This window comes from Xyrauchen texanus, chromosome 28, assembly GCF_025860055.1.
Source record: "Xyrauchen texanus isolate HMW12.3.18 chromosome 28, RBS_HiC_50CHRs, whole genome shotgun sequence".
Classification (NCBI taxonomy): domain Eukaryota; kingdom Metazoa; phylum Chordata; class Actinopteri; order Cypriniformes; family Catostomidae; genus Xyrauchen; species Xyrauchen texanus.
This window is the reverse complement of record NC_068303.1, coordinates 27730448-27751680: the sequence shown is the minus strand read 5'-3', so window position 1 is coordinate 27751680 and position 21233 is coordinate 27730448. Positions and strand designations below refer to the sequence as shown.

At 37.9% G+C, this 21233-nt stretch overlaps 1 protein-coding gene across 1 annotated transcript; it reads right to left on the bottom strand.

Moving 5' to 3' along the window:
* Positions 1–539: 539 nt before the first annotated feature.
* On the bottom strand, positions 540–20267 carry LOC127622297 (insulin-like growth factor-binding protein 3). Its single transcript, XM_052096361.1, has 4 exons — positions 19694–20267; positions 11559–11818; positions 11352–11471; positions 540–2770 (listed from the first exon to the last, which is right to left on the bottom strand). Exons 1-4 carry the CDS (start codon positions 20040–20042, stop codon positions 2645–2647), a joined length of 855 nt encoding a protein of 284 aa, XP_051952321.1. The 5' UTR covers positions 20043–20267; the 3' UTR covers positions 540–2644.
* Between the last annotated feature and the right edge of the window lie 966 nt (positions 20268–21233).

The window sequence follows — 21233 nt, the reverse complement described above, 5'->3', positions numbered from 1 at the left end:
GATTGTAAGATGCTGTCAATAGAGCTTAACTTGGCACATGTCTTCAAGCCTTTCACTTTATATGTTTGGCTAAAAGAAAGTTTACTATAAGTTTTGGTCAAATTGGTATGTTTTCTTCATTTCTTGCAGTATTCTCAAGTACAGGAATAAAACTGTGCCTTTAACTGGTTTTAGATTTCCTACTTTAGCTGTTTCATGTTTTTGGCTTTTGACATAAATCATGTACAATTATAGCACAGTAATTCACTAAAAGTATATACACAAGTACGCATGTGAAAAGAAGCTTAGAAATTAAAGTCTGTCATTGTGTAAATAAAAATTGTGTTTACATTTTTTATTTAAAAAAAGGCATTAAATACAAATTATATTTGAACAAAAACATTTCCTTTCTTGAAGAATATAATAGCTGTATAATTTCTAGTTTAGTATCATAAGCTTTTTAAAGAATCAAAATTATATATATATATATATATATATATATATATATATATATATATATATATATATATATATATATATATATAAAGCAATTACCCGTGAACAGAGAGATCTTTAAAAGTGACTTGTGGGCAAGAAGTGACCCTGGCATTGCATAGAATGACAGTGGCAAGCTTTTTCAAAGATCAACTAGCTTGAACATTGACCTTGATGTTCTTCAAAACATAAGCTTGGCCTCAGCTCTACTTAATCTTAGCGTTCACTTTGCTTTAGCTTAGTTTAGCTTACGGTTAGCTAAAGATTTAGCTTAATTCATACTATTGAAAGGTCTACAAAACCTGAAGATTCAAACTAGCGAACAATTCAAATGAGGACAGCATCTTTGCTAAGCTAACAAATTTGTCCTCGTTCTCCTTGCAACAAATCTACAACAAAAAATACTTTAGTGATTATATTCCCCAAAACATACTGAGTTCTATGTATTAACTACTGTGCAATGAACAGGTCATTGAATTGTTTTCAAAGACATATAGTTTGGATCAGCTTATATTTCATTCTTGGCTTTCCTGGATAAATAACCTCTTATCTTTTTAGAATCACATGCCTCTTTAGACATTTAGCTGGCCTGAAACAAAATATATATTCATTTAAAAAAAGACACAAGTACAAGTTAAGGAAGGGGCAAATAGCTAAGCATTCATGCTCTTTCCCCATAATCAAGTCAGATATGGTGTAGCACCGAACATTTGTTTGTTCAGTCTTTTTTTTTGTCTGTTTTGTTTAGCTGTTCGGGAGGGGGTTAAGCTTTTAGCTAATGCTATGCTAATGAGCTAATGTGTGGGCTACCTCTCTGGCACCCTCCACCTTTTAAGTATTTTCTCAGTAGCTCAGCTTCGAGACAACAACACAAGCCATGTAATTCAAAATCAGTTGTCTTACATGGCCGCTATGTTGGACTGTGGCTTTCCTAATATTTAGAGAGACAGGGTGAAACAACCCTCACCAATAACAGACACATTTCTGCATGGGTTCATTAAGGCATTAATATCAAAAGTGTCAGACCACACTGATTTTGCTGTGTCAATTCAGGGCACTGTAGCGTTACAGTTACATTCAAACCCTTAAAAAAGACATAGCGTAACATGCTTTCAGCAAAGGCCTAGAAATGTGAAGGACAATGATGGCCATACTGATGAATCTGGAGCATCAATCTTATATTCAAAGTGTGCTCCATGATGTTTTGAAATTCAGGTGAGATAATGTGCTTGTGGATACATTTTAGGGCCCATTTCAATGCTTTCCAAGCCCTGACTCAGTCCCAAATACTGAATATAAGACCAGTAGGACAACAGCTCTTAGATGCATTACTTGGGTATAAACCACACGTTCATACAAATATATATATGGTAGATACAAAATAATGAAACAGAAAGAGATATTGGCATTTAACTTTTTTCTTAAAAACAAACACAAAAAACAGAGTATGTCCTGGTATAGAATAATTTACAAATTAAATCATCATTGGTAAAATTTCTCTATAGATCATCTTTTTGAACAAGTATTTGTATTGAACCATGTTTGGTTGCGTGCCAAGGCCATAGTAAAAGGCTGGAGTACGCATTCAATGAGGGGCCAAAGTGCATGAAGTGCTTGTGCTTCAGATGGAGTTGATGGCAAGAGCTGCCTAGTGCCACTGAGCATGCCAAATTTAAATGACGCTACACCAGGAGGGCATAAATAGGAAGTGGGACTAAGAGAGAACTGCTGATAGTTATGGCAATGAGAAATACACCCTGTAGCAGGAGAGATAGGGTCAGCTACATATACACACTCAAATGCACATAGCATGAGTACAAAAGCATCCCTCACATACACAAGAGTGCATATGCTCAGACTTAACATATTGTTACCGAGGGCTGGATTTTGTTAGCGAGTTGAATTTTGCTTGTATTTTGTCCACACTTCCCTCTTGGGATACAGAAAAACACAAATAGTAAAGATCACACTCTCTATTTCTCCCCACTCCCCTGAAGTGTAAAGTGACTTGTCAGTCACATGAGTCCATGCCTCAGCATACAAGTGTGGAGGTCAGCTTTGGGACAGCACCTTGAAAAATCTCCCTCCACACCCTTGACGTGATATTCATGCAGTTCTTCAGGGGAGAAATCCTTCTTTCTCTCCATGTTTCCACCATTCTGTCTCTCCCTCACTTCTTCTCCAGGTGATAGCAGTGTACTTGACTTTTTTCTTTGCCATCGAAGCCTGGTAGAGGCTGTCCGTACTTGTCCACGCACCAGCAGTAACCTCTTCTGCGCCCCTTGGATGGACGACACTGCAGGGAGAGTGGGCGAGACAGGGAGAGAAATGCATAACCATATGATATTTGGAACAGGTATATGCAAAACAGAAAACATCCTCCAAATGGATGAGGCTGTGGCATAAACACACATTTCTCATCGCATCACACTTATGTGAGAGAGTATAACACGGATACTAGAGCCAGAGGGAATAGAGAGAGAGAGAGAGAGAGAGAGAGGGAGAGAAAGATTGGAATTGGGGTAATAGAATGTCATAAAGAATTTAAGTTGAAGTATAGAAGGAATATAGAGAGAGAGAGAGAGAGAGAGAGAGAGAGAGAGAGAGAGTATACAGAACATTCTCAAAAATGTGTAAATTAATAAGGTTCTGGAGTGGTATTATATCACATATAAGATTTTTTGGTAGTTTATCAAGTACTAATGAATTTACGCTTTACAACAATTATTTAAAATAATTTAACACTTTCCAATAAGGGTGTATTCATTACCTACATAGTTAACGTGAACTAACATAAAAACATTACAGCACTTATTAATTACAGCACCTATTAATAATCTTGGTTACATTTTAATTGCAACATATACTAATAAATATTTTTAATCAAAAGTTGTAAATGTTAACATTAGTTAATTTACTATGAACTAACATTAACAAACAATGTACATTATAAAATGTACATTTATAAACATTATAAATTAACATTAATCAAGATAAATAAATGCTGCAAAAATATAGTCAATTGCAAGTTCATGATACCGAAGCTTTTACTGATGTTAATGACTAGTCAATAAAATTTTGTAATCGCATAATTGTTGAAGTTAATCACAATTAATTAAAGATTTCGAAAGTGCTGAAATTTGACACTATACTTATTTCCTGTCAAAATACATTAATTTCCATCTAAGGAAAGAAAACAGAACAAAACAATATGCTACAATACAATGCTTCTTTAACATTTTCCAAACAAAACCTTCCACAGTATAAAGATAGAAATGCATTAGAATAGCACCAGTTTAAGTAACATTAAACGTATCCCAAAGTCTAACTGGGAGGTTGACTAATTGAAAGAACTAGTCTCCAAATACAGTAGGTTGCATTTTCATTGCAATGGGCATTAAGTCTCTTAAACTCAAATCCTCCACAATCTGCAGGAAGAATGTGGCTATCTGCTTTCCTATAGCGATCGTGAGGTTTATGATCCATGTCAGGGCATCAGCGCCGCTTTGAACTCCACATGAAAAGCGCTTGCAGACAAAATCGTCTCAGCATTTTGGTGATAGTTAAGACTTGACAACTTTTTTGAGGTAATTAAAATATGCCTTACATAGGCTGAAAAATACTTGGTTTATATCACAAGTCCCATCTGGGCTTGTTTTGCACATCAAATAGCATTTTGATCTCCTTTCTCCATTATTTTATCACAGAAGCGCTAATGTGTGCAGAGATTCTATTATTTACTGAGATGATAATAACCTTCGCGCTCTATCATAGGAGAGAGTGTAACAGTCAACTAGCGTGCTACGACAGTACAGCCCATAGAATGTCTATGGACCGACATGTTATGATATTTTATGCTAAGCTTATAGGCTAACTTGGTAGAAGGGCTTTGTTGTGTGTATGTGCGTGTGGCATCAGTGTTATGACACACTACAAATGTTCCGCCCTTCCCAAGTGTTTATGTTGGTTTATGATGTGTTAATGTGCGTTAATCACAATTAAGAAAAGTGAATGTATTAAGAAAGGAATAATTGACAACAGACCGTTGAATTATTGAAAAATAATGCACACCAGAGATGGTAATGCGCATTCTTGTACAGCTTTTCCATTGATAAACAACTGCTTACAATCCCATTGAGTCGCAGGGGTGGGCTGACTTTGCTCCCGAGAGAGTTTGTGTGTGTGCAAGAGGAAGGGGGAGGGTTAGCACAGTGCTTTCCAATATAGCTATGTGAGGCTGATTAGGGCAAAATATATTGAAACATAAACTCACATATTATTTTGGATAATAAAAACTGTTGTATTGATCAAGTCGCGTGGGTGCGGCTCTGTTTGTTGGTCTCGACTCGAGTCTCTATGTGTGTGTGTGTAAGTAATATGGAACCGTTATACAGTTCACTAGTTCATAGCCATGCGTTTACTGGAAAATAATTGCACACCTTAGAACGTCCATCAAGCAATCAGAATCAAGCATTTAACAGACTCATGGTATAAAGGTTTTTAATTAATTGCATGCATTAACATGTTAATTATAACAACTCTAATTTAAAAATACAATTATTTTAAAAACAATAATGATATTTAATTATTTTTATTATGTATACACACGTTTTTATATGAGGCCAGTTCTGTACCTTTTTGTTTAAAAAGTGCTGAATTCAATGGGTTAACTATCCATTTCTTTTCTTGTGTGAGTATATAGTTATTCCTCTGTCTGTCTTTTGGCAGTGAGTTGGAGACATGTGCAAGTCAAACTTCACATCTAAGTTGGAAGAATGCACGACTGCAATTCAGTGTGTTTATGTGTTTATAAGAAATAGAAACATCAATGCATCAAACAACTGTCTTCAGTGGTTAGGGGGAATCTAACAGATGCATATACAGTACTGTAAAATTATCTGCAGTCTGTACTTTATTTCTTTTGTTTGTATTTGCAGATTTGCAAGTTTTGACACCTTGTGAATATCAGTGCATTACACCCACCCACACACACACACACACACACACACACAACACACACACACACACATTGGTGCAACGATCATTATTTAATAAAATGAAATATATGATATACCTATTAATTAATCAAGTTCATCACAATTAATCACATTTATTTGCTGAGAAAGGCCCTCAAATAACAATTCATTTACACATAATTGTAAAATAATTATAGTTATTTTAAAATAATATAACATATTATATTTTATAAATATAATAATTCAGATAATTAAAATACATTAATTTATTATGGCAGAATAGTTAAGTATTGATAAGACAATACAAAATTTGGCTTCAGAAGGCAATATATAGTTTATTTCTTATTGTTTATTATTTAACATAAGCCATCCATTGGCCTACAGTCCACAGTAATTCATTTAGCATTTTAATATGTCAGTCTGTCAGATATAGATGTATTAATAGGGCTTTTATAAGGAAGCTCAATGCACATATGCATTAGACGGACTCTTCTGGAGCATCTCACTTTGGTAACGCTGCATTAAACGTAGTGTTTTTAGGTTGCTGTGTCAAGTTAAACGTATTTTGAAATGTAGAAAAACATGTTTCAAGATCCTTGCATTTGGAATTGCACTCCGTCCAGCTTTGTTTGAATACAAGAACACATTCTCATCTTGTGCTGTCGCTAGTGTCAAGCAAGCCTGAACCTGCGTCCAAAATCAAGTACTGTCAGATTAGGTACTGTATTTGAAGAAGGACGCACGTCTCAGATGGTAAAACAGAACATTCTTTAGGTATGCAAGCAAGTATGAATAGTTTTCAGACATACTTCATCCAGGGACGTGTGCACTGTCACGTGAACCGAATATATGACGTAATCACAACAACTGTGAAAATAATCCACTCTGGTTTTGTTAAACAAGCACCATTTAAGCACAAGTAACAACTTTTATAGTATATAACACACTTACAGCTGGGAAAAGCCATCTGACTCTCGGTTCACCGCTGTTCCTTTAAATCCAGTATTTTGTATGTGACTTCTCCACAGCTCCCAAAGGATTATGGTATCATAAAGTGTCCAGTCGATCCGCACTTCAGAATCTCACTGGAAATAGTAGGTCATCCGGTAGATATCGCTTACTGTTTCATGAATACTAAGAATTCGGACATACTACTCTATTGGCATACTATTTTTGGCATAATATCCAGTGAGTATATAGTAGGGAAGAGTGTATATTCAGACGCAGCATAAGTGTGGTTTGTTCTCTGTAGAGCTGCGCGTAACGGAGGAGGCAACTAAAATTACTTTAATGATAGCAGTAAAATAGGCAACAGCTGTTATGAGACGCATTTTTGTTGTCAGCTTTGTGGCCTGACCAGCCAGATGCATTTACACTAGCCAAGTCACATCCTGTGAGTGAATATCCTCCTGAGGTGGTTTGATTGATCGGATTGCTATCCATCCTGAATATGTTTTGGGAAGTTTTTCCACTTGGTCTTTTCATGATTGTGATGAGTAGAAACACATGAAGAGACCAATTGTAAATACCCCTTTAGTTTTCCATGTATGAGGGGTTTAAATGTCCCTGTCAGCCTGTTGCTGATAGAATTGTGATTTCTGCATTCATTAAAACAGTCGAAAGTGAGAAGATAAATTTAGCCAAGCTAAAATATTTGCCATGGATCATTAAAGAGCTGCTAGGCCTATTTTAGGTAACTGCCATCCACTCAAAATCATCTGGAGCTTATTATACTACACCAAAAGGCCAAACAAACACACACACACAAACAAACACACACTCACACATCCACATAGCCTCATGTGGTACATTATTTAATAAGAAAGAAAGAAAGAAAGAAAGAAAGAAAGAAAGAAAGAAAGAAAGAAAGAAAGAAAGAAAGAAAGAAAGAAAGAAAGAAAAGACAGATAAGCAGACATTGTGAGAGGAAGATGTAAATGAGTCAGAAAGATCAGTGAAAGAGTACCAGGTTGTTCTGATTGGCTGTGATTGTACCTTTTCACATTCAGTGTAGACAGACAAATTAATTAGCACCTAGTTAGGACACGGTCTAACCAGCATCCCATCCGACCCAAAGTTATTATGATACATCCATTAAAACCACGGAACAGCTTAATTGATGATTGATTACCACATGTGTATATGCATGTGTGTGTGTGTGTGTGTTTTTATCGGTGAGAGATATATTTAGGGTTTAGGGCACACCCCTGTCAGTGTGGTGATTTCAGGAGACTGTACTGAACACAACGGACCTGTGTGAGTGTGTACTGTATGTGTATGTGAGAGAGGGAGAAAGAGAGCACGTGTGTGTGTTTGTGTGTTTGTCACAAAGCAAGCCTCAGTCAGCGTTGGCCCATAATGATGCCCTTATGGGCAGCAGGAAGGCGGAAAGGCATTAAAAGCAGCCAAAGGGTAAACACAGACTCATAAAACACACACAAACACACAGGCATACACAATATGTGAATGCAACAACTGCATGTGAATAAGAACAGTGGTTGTTTTCTTTGCCAGACCATGAATGATGTGTGCACGCCTGTTTGTGTCTGTTAGGTTGGTATAGATGGCGCTGCCCTGAGAGTACATGATCATTTTATAGTCATTTTGGTGTAACTGCAATCTCAGAGACTAGAAAAACAGCATGGTAAGGGTTAGTTTACCACAAAATGAAAATTCAGTCATCATTTACACACTCTCATGTTGTTCCAAACCTGTCTGAACACAAAAGGAGATGTTAAGCAGAATCCCTTTCAGTGTATATTTTTTGCATGTAATGAAAGTGAATGGTGATTGAACATAAATGTAAATGATGACAGAATATAAATGTTTGGGTGAATTATCTGTTTATAGCATCCAAACAAAAAGAGATCTAATTGATAGTCAGGGAAGATGATTGAAAGTGTAACATGGTATAGCCTAAATAATTATTTATGGGTGTGTGGTGGGTTGGGGGAGTGTATTTCTGTGTATGCATGTGTTTTTTCATATGAATTTGGATCTCTGGATCATTCCAGCATGTCTGGCATTCTCCACTCATCTCTCACCCAGCATCACTGAGATCCCATTCAGCATGAGAGCTTAAGTGGACTTCTGGCCATGGATGTGGCAGCAGATCGGGGCAGAGCAAAGCTCTTGTCCAGCGCAAGAGTACAGAAACCTGGGTGAAAGATGAGTCTGGCCTGGGAGGAGGGTGTGCTGCTGGAGCCGGCATGCATGGTCTCCACTAACACACTGAGCCAATTCATATAATCAAGGCTAAAATTAGCCCGTATTGGACTCTGCTCTCCCCGGGAATGGCCTTCAGACACACATTACCCCACATACATACACAAACGCTCCCATTACAGAGTTTATTCCAGGGAGTGTAGGGACCCCCAGGCACTCAGGACATCTACAGTTCACTTGTGTGAGTATGTATGCATAGGGCTTGACAGATGATTGCGATCACAGGGTCAGCCGTGACTCGGACAACAGTTCAAACCTCCCCAATGGAGGACTGAAATTGAGAGAAATGGAATCTGATCGGCTTGATCTTCATTAGGGACAGACTCATGTGCTGACCCAGCATGTCCTACAGATGTTTCTCTATATTACTAGCATAGATATAAGCAAAGGAGTTTGAATTTAGCTTGTTGTAGGATCTCATGTAAAAAGTTGTCCATTATTTTGTCTCTTGCCAGAGCTGTAAAACCAACTTATGCACAATTGATTTGTTAACTTTATCAACATATTTGCATAATGTTTACCCTGTGTTTTTCAATCCTGTTCCTGGATGAACCCAACAATCACATTTTGGATGTCTCCTTTATCTGATAAATCAAGTTCAGGGATGCCTCTCATCTCATGCCCTAGCTCCCCATGTTGTGAATTAGTATATCTTGAACACTAATTCCAGCACTGGCAATGGTATTGATCCAATGAGCATTGGTACACTTTTGTACACAATTACCTGTATTCTCATTTTAGATATTAAAACATACATTTTTAATAAGAAAGACAGAGAATACATAAAAAATGTTTTTTAATTCTCTTTTTTACTGTAAATCTCTACTTTCACATTCACATTCTTCTTCTTTTGTTTTTGGTGATTTGCATTCTTTGGGCATATTGCCACCTACTGGGTAGGGAGGACAATTTATAGTAAAAAAAGGACTTTGAAATTTGATGAAATATACAGTTTAAATAATGAAACTTTAAAATATTAATCTGTTTTTCTCCCACACTTATCATATGACTTCAGAAGACATGGATTTAACCACTGGAGTCATATGGATTACTTTTATGCTCCATTTATATACATTTTGGGCCTTTCAATTGCATTGTACGGAACTACAGAGCTGAAATATTCTTCTAAAAATCTTGGTTTGTGTTTAGCAGAATAAATAAAGACGAACACAATGATGAGACATATCAAGATAAGGTAATGTATTTAGAAACTAAGGGAATAATTTAGTTTCAACATTAATGCATGGCGGAGAAATTATGTAGAATCAACATCAGATTGTAACGTTAATCAACGCCATTAACGTTGAGGCTTCATACATTTTTTGCAATGCTTGTTTGCTACCTGGGAAGTGTTTATTAATTTATAATCTGCCGTTTTACCCCTGATTTTTGTGAAAAGGAATAAAAGTCATTGTTGTTGAGGTGCCTCTAATGTCCATTTCTTCAGGAAACTGCCACAATATGTACAACAAGCCACATAAAAATAATGTAGTAAAAATGTAGTTATAGTATCGTGATTCCACGAAACCAGGTAGGGAACCACAGTTCAAAGTGTCAGAGCACGAGCACTATCCCCTAATCCACGTTCCACAATGCTTCTTAATTCCTAACAGGTGCCACTATGAAGGCCTTGCATTTTACCTTATATTACCTTATATTCTCATGCAAACCATCTGCAAGACCCCCGTTTCTCACCTTGAGGCTTCGCTGCATGTACTTCTTGAGATATCGGACCTGAATCTATCATCACTTTTACTCTAATCTAAGATCCCAGCCCTAGAGTCCAGTAAGTTTTTCCATCCTAAAGACCCCCAGTATCTTCAATGGACCCATATGTTCAATAGAACCACATGCCATCTAAACGTGTGTGGGTATATGCGTATCAGTTAGACCACTCTTACACAGGCAACTACAGTACAGAGGTAGCTTCCATGCCCTGCAGCTTCAGCATGTGTTTTACATTTATACTAAATCTCTTCCCTTTTTCAAACCTTTTTAAAAGCACCCCCTCAATTCTTTGCTTTCATAGTGGCCCCAGTGTCGCCCAGTATCAAATAAATACTGTATAAAATCTGACCCATGAAGACAATTAGACCTTTGGGATCACTGTGGTATCAGTACAAAATGTTTTCCATTCTGAAAAACTAATAAACAATCTGTCTACCCCAATTTCACCTGAACTCATTAGGGCCATTCAGACAGGCCCTTTGGCTCATCCTCTTAATAGGGGGTTTGTGGGTGACTCACAAATTTCCATGAATTCCATTTGCCCCTGCCAACTTCCTTCTCGTTTTCAGACTCACTGATGCACCACGTCAATTGAGGAAACAGCACATACTTTCATGTACCAACATGTACATACTGTACAAAGAGGCCCCCACCCAGGTTCCCCCATCACACACAGACACTTTTCTAATGCTGTTATGACAGTTGCCATGACATACACCCCCTTTTTTTAGAAGGGTGGTGGTGGAGTAATGGTTTGAGGATCTGGGCTGATAACACAAAGGTTTCACGTCTGATCCCCATTGATGGTCTAAAAATAGGAACTTCCCCTAGAGCAAGGTACTTAGTCACATGGGGGGATAGGCTTTGTAATAGATGTAATGCAAGTTACTTTAAATAAAAGGCATCTGCAAAAGACAAGTCCAGTAACCTGGGTTAAAGCTAATTTACCTGTTTTTTCTTGTAGAAACCCCTTTGGTCACAGTTTGGAATGCCAAAGCCTCTTGGGTTCAGCACATTTAAGATCTTAAAAATGTTCAGAACACTCTCAATCTCCCGGCGACATGGTCCCTGTACAAACGCACACAACAAATGCAAAATTACGTGAAAAAAACATACTGAACATACTGTCCTCCAGCACATGACAAAAGTACTTACATATTCAGTTTCTCTCTTCGACTCCAGACTAAAGTTGTGAAAATCTGTATGGACCATGCTGGAAACTTGCTCGAATTTATAGGTCTGAGTTTTCTTGGTTTGTTCTTTTTGGATCAATCCTAGTTTTGAGTGCACTATCCCTGGCACTCCCTGCATGTCCCCGGATATGACTACCGTCTGCTGGACCATCTCTGCCCCTTTGGATCCTGTTGCCTTGGTACCATTAGAGATAGACTCCTCTACTTCCACCTCAGGGTTATCTGAATTATAAGAGAGAATGAGAGGGTGTATGAATGCACATGTACACTCCATAAAATCCTTGTCATATTCATTAATTTTGTCTCACTTTCCAGACAAAATATCAAGATCAAGATCAAGATCAAGAAACATTGGTAACACTTTACAATACTATTATATTTGTTAAAAGTAATTAATGCATTACGTTTCAGGAACTAACCATGAACAATCATTTTTTACAACATGTTTTATCTTGGTTAATGTTCTTAATAAAACTATTACAAGTGTTCATTGTTTATTCATGTAACTTTATAATGCATTAACTAATGTTAACATATACAACTTTTAATTTTAAAATGATTTAAAATTAATTAATGATAGGTGTGTGTGAGAAACAGATCAATCAATATATGTCCTTTTTACGATCAATCTGCATTTTCACATTCTGCTTTTGTTTTTTCGATTCAAATTATTCATGCATATCGCCACCTACTGGGCCCAAGAGGAGAATTTATATAAAAAAAATGACTTAAAAATTGACCTGTTTTACATCCACACCTATCATATCACATCTGAAGAAATTGATTTAACCACTGGAGTCATATGGATTAATTTTATGCTGCCTTTATGTGCTTTTTGGACCTTTGAAGTTCTGTCCACCATTACTTGAATTGCATGGACCTACTGAGGTCATATAGTCTTCTAAAAATCTTTGTTTGTATTTAGCAGAAGAAAGCCTGGTGTGAGAGTGAGTAAATGATGAGAGAATTAAAATTTTTGGATGAACTATCCCTTTAACATTAACTAATAATGAACAATACTTTTTACACCATTTACTGTATTAAACTTGGTAAATGTTAATTAAAGTACTGCATCTTTTAAATCAAATGTTGTTATGTTAACATCAGTTAATGCACTATGAACGAACATGAACTAACAATGAACAATTCATTTTTTGTATTAACTAACATTAACAAGGATTAATAAATCCTGTACAAATATATTGTTCATTGTTAGTTCATACATTAACTAATGTTAACGAATGGAACCTTATTGTAAAATGTTATCAAAAGTATTGTTGATTGTTTGTTCATGTTAACTCATTTAACTCATCTAATGTTAACAAATTCAACCATGATGTAAAGTGATACATTTACTAGAAAACACAAATTGTGAGAGATATTAAGACTTAAGAATATACAGTATCTTGAATAGTTGTATTTTTTTTTTTTTTTACTCCGTTTAAATTATTGTCTTGTTTTAAGCATAACTGGAACAAAAATGTTTGAGGTTTAAGCTTAAGTATAGGGATAGTTCACTGAAAATAAAACAACTCACCATTCACTTTTATTGTATTTATTTTTTTCATATAATGAAAGTGAATGGTGACTAAGACTAACATTCTGCCTAATAACATCTTTTGTGTTGAGTAAATGATGTCTCCGTTTTCATTTTTGAGTCAAAAATACATTTAAAACAAGAACAAAAGTGAACTAAATTCTTAATATCTTAAATGTATCTCCTTTTAAATGATGTGTAGTATTTTTACTGGAAAACAAGGCAAAAAAAAACACAAATTTAAAAATGTGTTTTTGCAGTTCTTTCAACTGCAGCTGATCACTGCCACCATCACTGTGTTAAAAAGGTATAGCATGAATCTAAAAATACATTATTCTAACTAGACTCTGTCCCTCAGAACAGGCTTATTTAAGTGCTGTCTGATATTTGTTTTATAAGCAAACATGAGACATTAGATGAATGCCTCATCAACTAAAAGTCTTAAGGCTCATGTAAGAGAGACTGAGAATAAGGCAACAGGAGAGAAAGAGATATAGAAAGGGGGGATGAGGAAGTGGAGGAATATTTATAGAGGCCTAAGTTAGAATGGTTACAGGTGGAGGACAGACCATCTGACCCGAAACCCAGAAACCAAATACGGCTGCAGGACAGAGCATTTGCCTGCCTTCACTAACATGGTCCGGAACCAACAAACATCACATGCTTTCCTCTCGATACCCAGCTGAAGACTTTGCTGTTGGTGCTCAGAAAACTATTCAATGCAACTGTGGTTTAAATGTGGCATAAATATCTTTTCCTCTAATTCCACATCATTCTTAAATACACAAACCCTTCTTTAATCCTACTAAATAATACCATTCATTTTCATTGTATGGAAAATATGCAATGAAAGTAAATGGGGACTGAGGCCAACATTCTGCCTATTTGCTTCTGCCTTTTGTGACCTCTGGTGAATGTAAGTCATACAAGTTTGGAACAACATAGGGTGATTAAATTATGACAGAATTGTAATTGTGGGTGAACTATCCTTTTAATTGCACTTGCTGTCTTAGTACTGAACTTTTATTCTTAATTACTAGCTTTTTTACAGAAATAGTTTACTCAAAAATGTATATATTTGTCATCATAAAAGAGTTATCAAGAAGAATGATCAGGCTGCTCTTTTCCATACAATATAAATGGATGGTGACTGTCAAGCTTTGTTTTATGCTTCCGCATGTTTAGACCCCCCAGGAGCGGGTTTTTAAAAAATTAATGCGTCATTGTTTTCTCTTCTGTAATTCAGGAAAACGTGTAGAACTTTCTGAGAATGTATTTTTACATTACACAGAACATACACAGAATTATAGGGCAAGGTTAATTAAAAGAAGTGCAATAATACAAAATAATAGGCAATAATTAGCCAATAATACATAGGCCTAATAATGGTTTTTTTATTTTTTTTATTTATTTATTTTATTAAAGTTAATGTTTTGTTTTTGTTCTGGTAATTTATCTATTTTTTTTTTTCATTTGGTAATCTATAGTTTACATTTAAAAAAAAATAAAAAATTATATTTAATTGATCAAACCCAGAGAATGCTGCTGATATGTTTCAAAAGTAAGCTATACAAATGATTTAATTCAGTCTTTGGCTAATGTTATTGTCCTAATAAAGCACATTGTAGCTTCCTGCATGGAAGGTTGTGATATTAAAAAGCATCCTGAAATAACTTTACAGTGAAGAGGTAGTTAGGTGCTAATTTCGCCATGAAGCGAACACAGAGTGGGGTTTCTCTAACTCAGTGCGGAGCGAGTGAGGAGCGGAAACGGAGCGGAGTGATTTAAAAATGTGCGGAGGGGAATTTGTTGGCGCTCCACTCCACTCACATACTCTGTTGTGCACAGACAGAATGGTAAATGTTTTGCACTTATATAGCACCTTTTTAACCTTAGAGGTAACCAAAGCACTTTACACTGTGTCCCATTCACACACCCATTCACAAACCAATGGTGGCAGAGCTGCCATGCAAGGCACTAGCCTGTCATTGGGAGCAACTTTGAGGTTCAGTGTCTTGCCCAAGGACACTTCGGCATGTGGAGTCGTGTGGGCTGGGAATCGAACCACCAACCCTGCAATTAGCGGCCGACCAGCTCTACCACCTGAGCCACAGCCGCCCAGAAGAAAGTGCAAATGGCACCATATAATAAGTGATGAAGAGAAAAAATTAAACAAAAACTCCACTGGTTCTCACATGTGTCATGAATGGGCAATATTTGAATGTGCAAAAAACATGATTTGGAAGGCTAAAGGCAAGATTTGCAGTAAATCAATTACATTTAGGTCTCTTCTAAATAAATAAATATGATATAATATTGCATATATTATTTTTGTTACATGTTTATTATTTAATTTCATCATTTGTACTATTTATAGGTATTCACTTTGTTTTGTTGAACAGTACCATCTCTTTAAGAATAACATCTGTTCTGCAAAGAGCATCTGTAGATGAGTGCATGTTAACGAGAGAGACTTGAATGGCTTTATCTCATCTGTGCTATGATTGATTTGAATTAAATGTTTATTTGCACCTGTAGGTCACTTAATAATAAACTTAATAGTAAGACGATAGCAAGCCAATATGCACTTGTTTTGCAGGGCAACTTAATCACTCCTATTTAAGTGCCTTTGAGCAGCTATTTATAGTTGACAAAAATATGCATTTGAGACTATGATGTCCCAAACTGCACTGTAATCTCTGTTTTCACTAACTGCATGGTCATTTCTCAAATGTGAGCAAAAGCAAATGTTAAAAGGTCTAGCGAGCAGTGCATTTGTCAGCTTCAACAAATGCCTGGGGAGAGTGCTGTGAGAAGATGATTTATAGCAATGTTTAAACATGCTGTCCTCTTGGAGTTTTTAACAGCTCTTGTCTATTGAATAACTATTCAGTCTCTGGCAGTACAAAAAATAAAGCAGAGCCCACGCAGGAACGAGAGATTAATAAACAGCTGGAGCGAACGAGAAAGAGATATTTAGAAAGTTAGAGCAACAAAATAGGCCTTTAAAGATGTAAGAGAGAAAGATGGGAAGGGAGAGTGTGGTAGGACAGGACTGGCATCAAGAGATGAGTGGTCATTTATGAGGGGTCATTTATTGCAAAGGACCAGAATACGACGGAATGACTTGAATATGAAGATTTGTAGAGATATTGGACAGAGTTCAGAAAGGAAGAGTTAAGTGAAAACAGATTTTCTGTGTGTGTGTGTTTGTGTGTGTGTGTGTGTGTGTGTGTGGGATGGGTTTGGGTGGTTTACGAGGACATTTTTGTTAGGTTACAAACTTGTAATTACAAGGGTATTATGTTATAAATGTGGTTTATGAGGACATTTGTAGTGTCCCCATAATTGAATAGCTTAAAACATACTAAACTATGTTTTTTTTTTTATTTAAAAATGTAGAAAGATTTTTGTGAGGGTTAGGTTTAGGGCTAGGGTTTGGTTTAGGGGATAGAATCTATAGTTCGTACAGTATAACAATAATTATGTCTATGGAGATTCCTCATAAGGATAGCCGCACCAACATGTGTGTGTGAGTGTGTGTGTGTGTGTGTGTGTGTGTGTGTGTGTGTGTGTGTTGTGCATATTTGTGGTACACCAAACACTCTTCTGTAACCATGGCAGCTGCACTCCAAACCAGAATTAAACCTTGCCTTCTTTGGCAATGACATAACAACATCAAAAACAAAAACAACATCAACATAACAACTTGAACTAGGCAAGTAATTGTAATGATGGCATATTATGATAGCTAACAACATGTAGAACATGCTGATCCCCATTTTTCCCTGCATGACCCATGGTTGCTCATAAATAAAAAAATCCAGGGCTGAGGGAAGCGAATGGAGGGCAATCTAATTTGGGAACTTGGAAAATATCAACATTTAAACCCATTGTAAACTTTTAAAATGTTGTATTGCTTTTCCCAGCACCTATTGGCCAGTTTTAAAATCACTTAACCTCACTTATTTGTCCAATAAACAACTTAACATTCTAGCAAAACAGGCAGTGCATGAATGGGAGATTAAAAAGATGCATGGAGAAATATAGGGACATGTGTCTTTTTCTGCAGACTGATCTCACTTTTTTTTAGCCAAAATCTGTGCTTACAGAAATTTCAAAACACTGTCCCCAGTGGCCAAAGCGGTAAGTGTTGCTGGGAGTTTGGGCATGTGTGAGCCACATTTTCAGGGTGAAATGTCCACGGAGGGGTGCCCAAAGCAAGTTGTGATACAAATTATTTCAGCTGTACAGGTTGTAATCCAGTGAAGAGGAATGAGTATTTTATAAACAGTACCCCCAAACCCCAACCCTAAACATAGAGCTCATCACTGATTATGCGAACATAATGTAACTGATCCTATGGAAAGAACATGCCGACTTCCTGTGTGATCATTTTATTTTCTGGGCAAACTGCCACACTTTCGGCAATAAGGGAATATGCGCAGGCAGGGCTGGACTGGTAATCTGGCATACCGGGCATTTTCCTGGTGGGCCAACGCAATTTTGGGCCGGAATGTCCACGGGGATAACCGAGCGGGCCGGTGGTTCGGCTGCGAAACGTGCCAAATGGGCCGCGATAAGCAACAAAGAGCCACCGCGTTATGCAGAACAGACCACAAAACGGCGCTGTGATATGCAGAAAAGGACAGTGAACAACATTTGCCATTGGGCCAGTTGTCATGTAAAATCCCGGGCCAATTTCTCTTCCCAGTCCAGCCCTGTGGGCAGGTGAAACTAATCGCCAAAACCCTAGATGAGAATGAACCCACCTATTCTGAGAATCTGCATGATTAAGTATATAACCGCACACGCACAAACATCATAACTCAAGCTCATGATCTCTCATCCCGCTTTCTCAATGCCACCATTTCCACCCAGAATCACGCTGGGCCACACTGCTACCACACCTATCAAGCCCTGCAAAAATATCATAATTCATGTGTGGCAGAGCCATGGGGTGGAGCCATGCACACCATGGCAATTGATCCCTGCTCTCTGGTTGGCCAGAGTGTGTAATTACCATAAAGTGTGGTATGATGGGAAAAGGAGCACTGAAAAGAAACATAGGCTCAAATGAAAGGGCAGTGGAGGGAGAAAACATGAGGTAAAGCACTACTGTAAAATGGTTGGCGCCCCCAAACTGCTTTTTAAAAGTGACTCTAGGGCCTAACAATAGCCTTTGTGTGTGTGACAATATCATGGTTGATTGCTTCAGCACACCACTGCGGCTTTTTCAAATAACTAGAGAGGGTAAATACAAATTCACTTGGGTAGGCTTGACGTCAGATATGTGACTTAATTTTCCTCTATGTGTGTGTGTGTGTGTGTGTGTGTGTGTGTGTGTGTGTGTGTGTGTGTGTGTGTGTGTGTACTTAGCTATAGTTGGGTGCCAAATTTGTCACCAGAAGTGAACCAAATCTGACAAAACCTCACTTTTAGAGGCATTTGGATGTCCTCGTTTGGAAAAAAATGATCCATAAACAAACTGAATTATGTTATAATTATTCAAACAAAATCCTGATTTATATTAGAGTTAAGGTTAGTCTATTGTAACTATAATAAACCTTATATAAAAACAAATTAAGTATATGGTATGCTGTCATTTATATAGCTAAAGTAAATGTGTGTCAATGTGTAACCTTTCCTCTCTTAAAGAGTTCACTTGGCTGAATGTATTTGCCAAGGTGCAAGCTCATTGATTGTATTTTAATAGATGCACAAAATATGCTTTGGCACAGGTGGTGCTCTGACTTTATTTTATTTCAGTAGCTCGTTTACTTTCAAATGGCTTTGCTATAAATGCTGAAAACCCACAAGAACGCTTTGTTTTCATGCTAGCTTCTTCTTGACATTCTCAATGGAGACAGAAAGCTCAGGAGTCCCTGAGCCACTAAACGGAGAGAGAGCATCATTCACAAAACGGTGATCTCTCCTATTCTGCATGGGCTAAATATAAACGAATGTGGTATTCTTAACGATTGGGTTAGTGAGGCCAAATTTTAGTGCGCGCACACAGAGCTGTCTATCTCTATCTCTGGCGCGCTCTCTCTCTCTGTCACACACGCGCGCGCGCGCACGCACACACACACAACGGCATAGAAAGACCAGCTTTAGCACAGTGCCTCGAGCAGGAGAGAACAACAGTGATAGTGTGGGGTTGTCTCACGGTGGCTGGACTTCATAAAGGCTCCCTGATACCATAGGTCGCTGTGTCACAACGGTAAACCAGTTAGCACTATATGGAGATGTTAAATACACATGCGTAAAATGTATTTAAGAAAGGCGAATGGCATGTAGTGGCTTTAGCGAGCAGTCAAACTGTGGTTTTAAGATGCTTCTCTGTGCCCCTCCCCGCCCCCTATATAGAAATACCAACTATGAGCGCGCAGCAGTAAATGCCAACCTGTGAACATATGAACATTATGAAAGGCAGAGTAACCCGGACAAGTATGCCCGGACAGTGTGGAAAGCGCCTGTTGTGTTACAAGACACCAATATGAGAGTGATTGCAATTATTAAGCATTTGTATTATCCCCACACAAGCCGTGCGCACTTACCGTGTGCCTGTGGATGCGCCGTAGTTTTGTTCGGTGCTTTTGCGCACACGCCCCGTCCCTCCAGCAGAGCCTGCAGCGGTTTGCTCTCCCCTGGGCGCTGTTGACAGCTCAGCCTGGTACCGCAGCGCCTCGTGTACACTCCGCACGCCTCGCCCTCACTCAGCGCGCACGTCATGCAGCACCCGCAGCCCGGTTCCTTTACTTGCTCGCAGTCCGGGGGCAGCGGCGTACACAGCAAACGCGCCCCGTCGTCACACGGCTCGCAGCGTACCACGGGGCTGACGCTGTCGGCCAGCCGGGCGAATGCTGCGAGCAACGCGGTCAGACAGAGCGCACACAGTCCCGTCATGGAGCCGAGGGGCTACACACACACACACACACACACACACGCACGCACGCACGCACGCACTTAGGAGAGATGCCTGGAGAAACTGTGCTCGGCTTCAGATAAATGATTATAGGTATGCCTGAGTTTCTCTCTCAGCAGATGTCTTGTGACGGCGACGTACCGACTTTCTGTGTGGAGACTAGATTACTCTGTTGCCACGTCGGGTTGACTAGGCTACGAACTGAACGGTCGGGTGTCTCCATCTGAAACTTTAGGTTTTATACAGGCAGGAAAAGCATGGCAGTAAGTCACTCCCCCCGGTATGAATTATGTAGTCACCGGTGTCTGTCTTAAGGGACCGCGCGCAGCCCTAATAAAACCCCTCAACACAAGTGACGATGGGGGAAATATAGTGAATCTGCGCGCGCGTTTACAGGACTGTTATGGGCACTTGGAACTCCCAAAAAGATAATGTTCCAAGCTTGTCGTGGTTAGCAACACTTGTTGACGCCGCACAGGTAATACAATTTAAAGTATTCATCATGGAAATTAAGTTCTTAATGAAAACACTATCGTCATATCGGCATATTGACTGAGAGACATCGTTTTACGCGCGAGAGGTGTGCAAGCGCGGGCCAGTGGTTTTGACATTTTGACTTTGACAATTGATACAGACAATTAGTACATTTTGTTAATTTGTTAACATTAACCGTACAGTTACAGAAAAAAACGTACAGCGATTCTCACTCATTTGGTCACATTTAATCCCAAATCCATAATAATAATAATAATAATAATAATAATAATAATAATAATAATAATAATATAATATGAAATAATATTTTGCAAAGAAAATGAGGCCTACATTTTGGACCAGTATTTATTTTGGCATTGTGACATTATTTTCAGGACATTTAAAGGGATAGTTCACCCAAAAATGAAAATTCTCTCATCATTTACTCACCCTCATGCCATCCCAGATGTGTATGAATTTCTTTCTTCTGCTGAAGACAAGCTTAGATTTTTAGGTGAATATTTAAGCTCTGCAGGTCCTTATAATGCAAGTGTATGGGTACCTCAATTTTTAAGCTCCAAAAAGCACATAAAGGCTGCATAAAAGTAATCCATAAGATGCCAGTGGTTAAATCCATGTCTTCAGAAGCGATTTGATCACTTTTTTACAACTTTTTTCACTTTCTATTTCACTTTCTT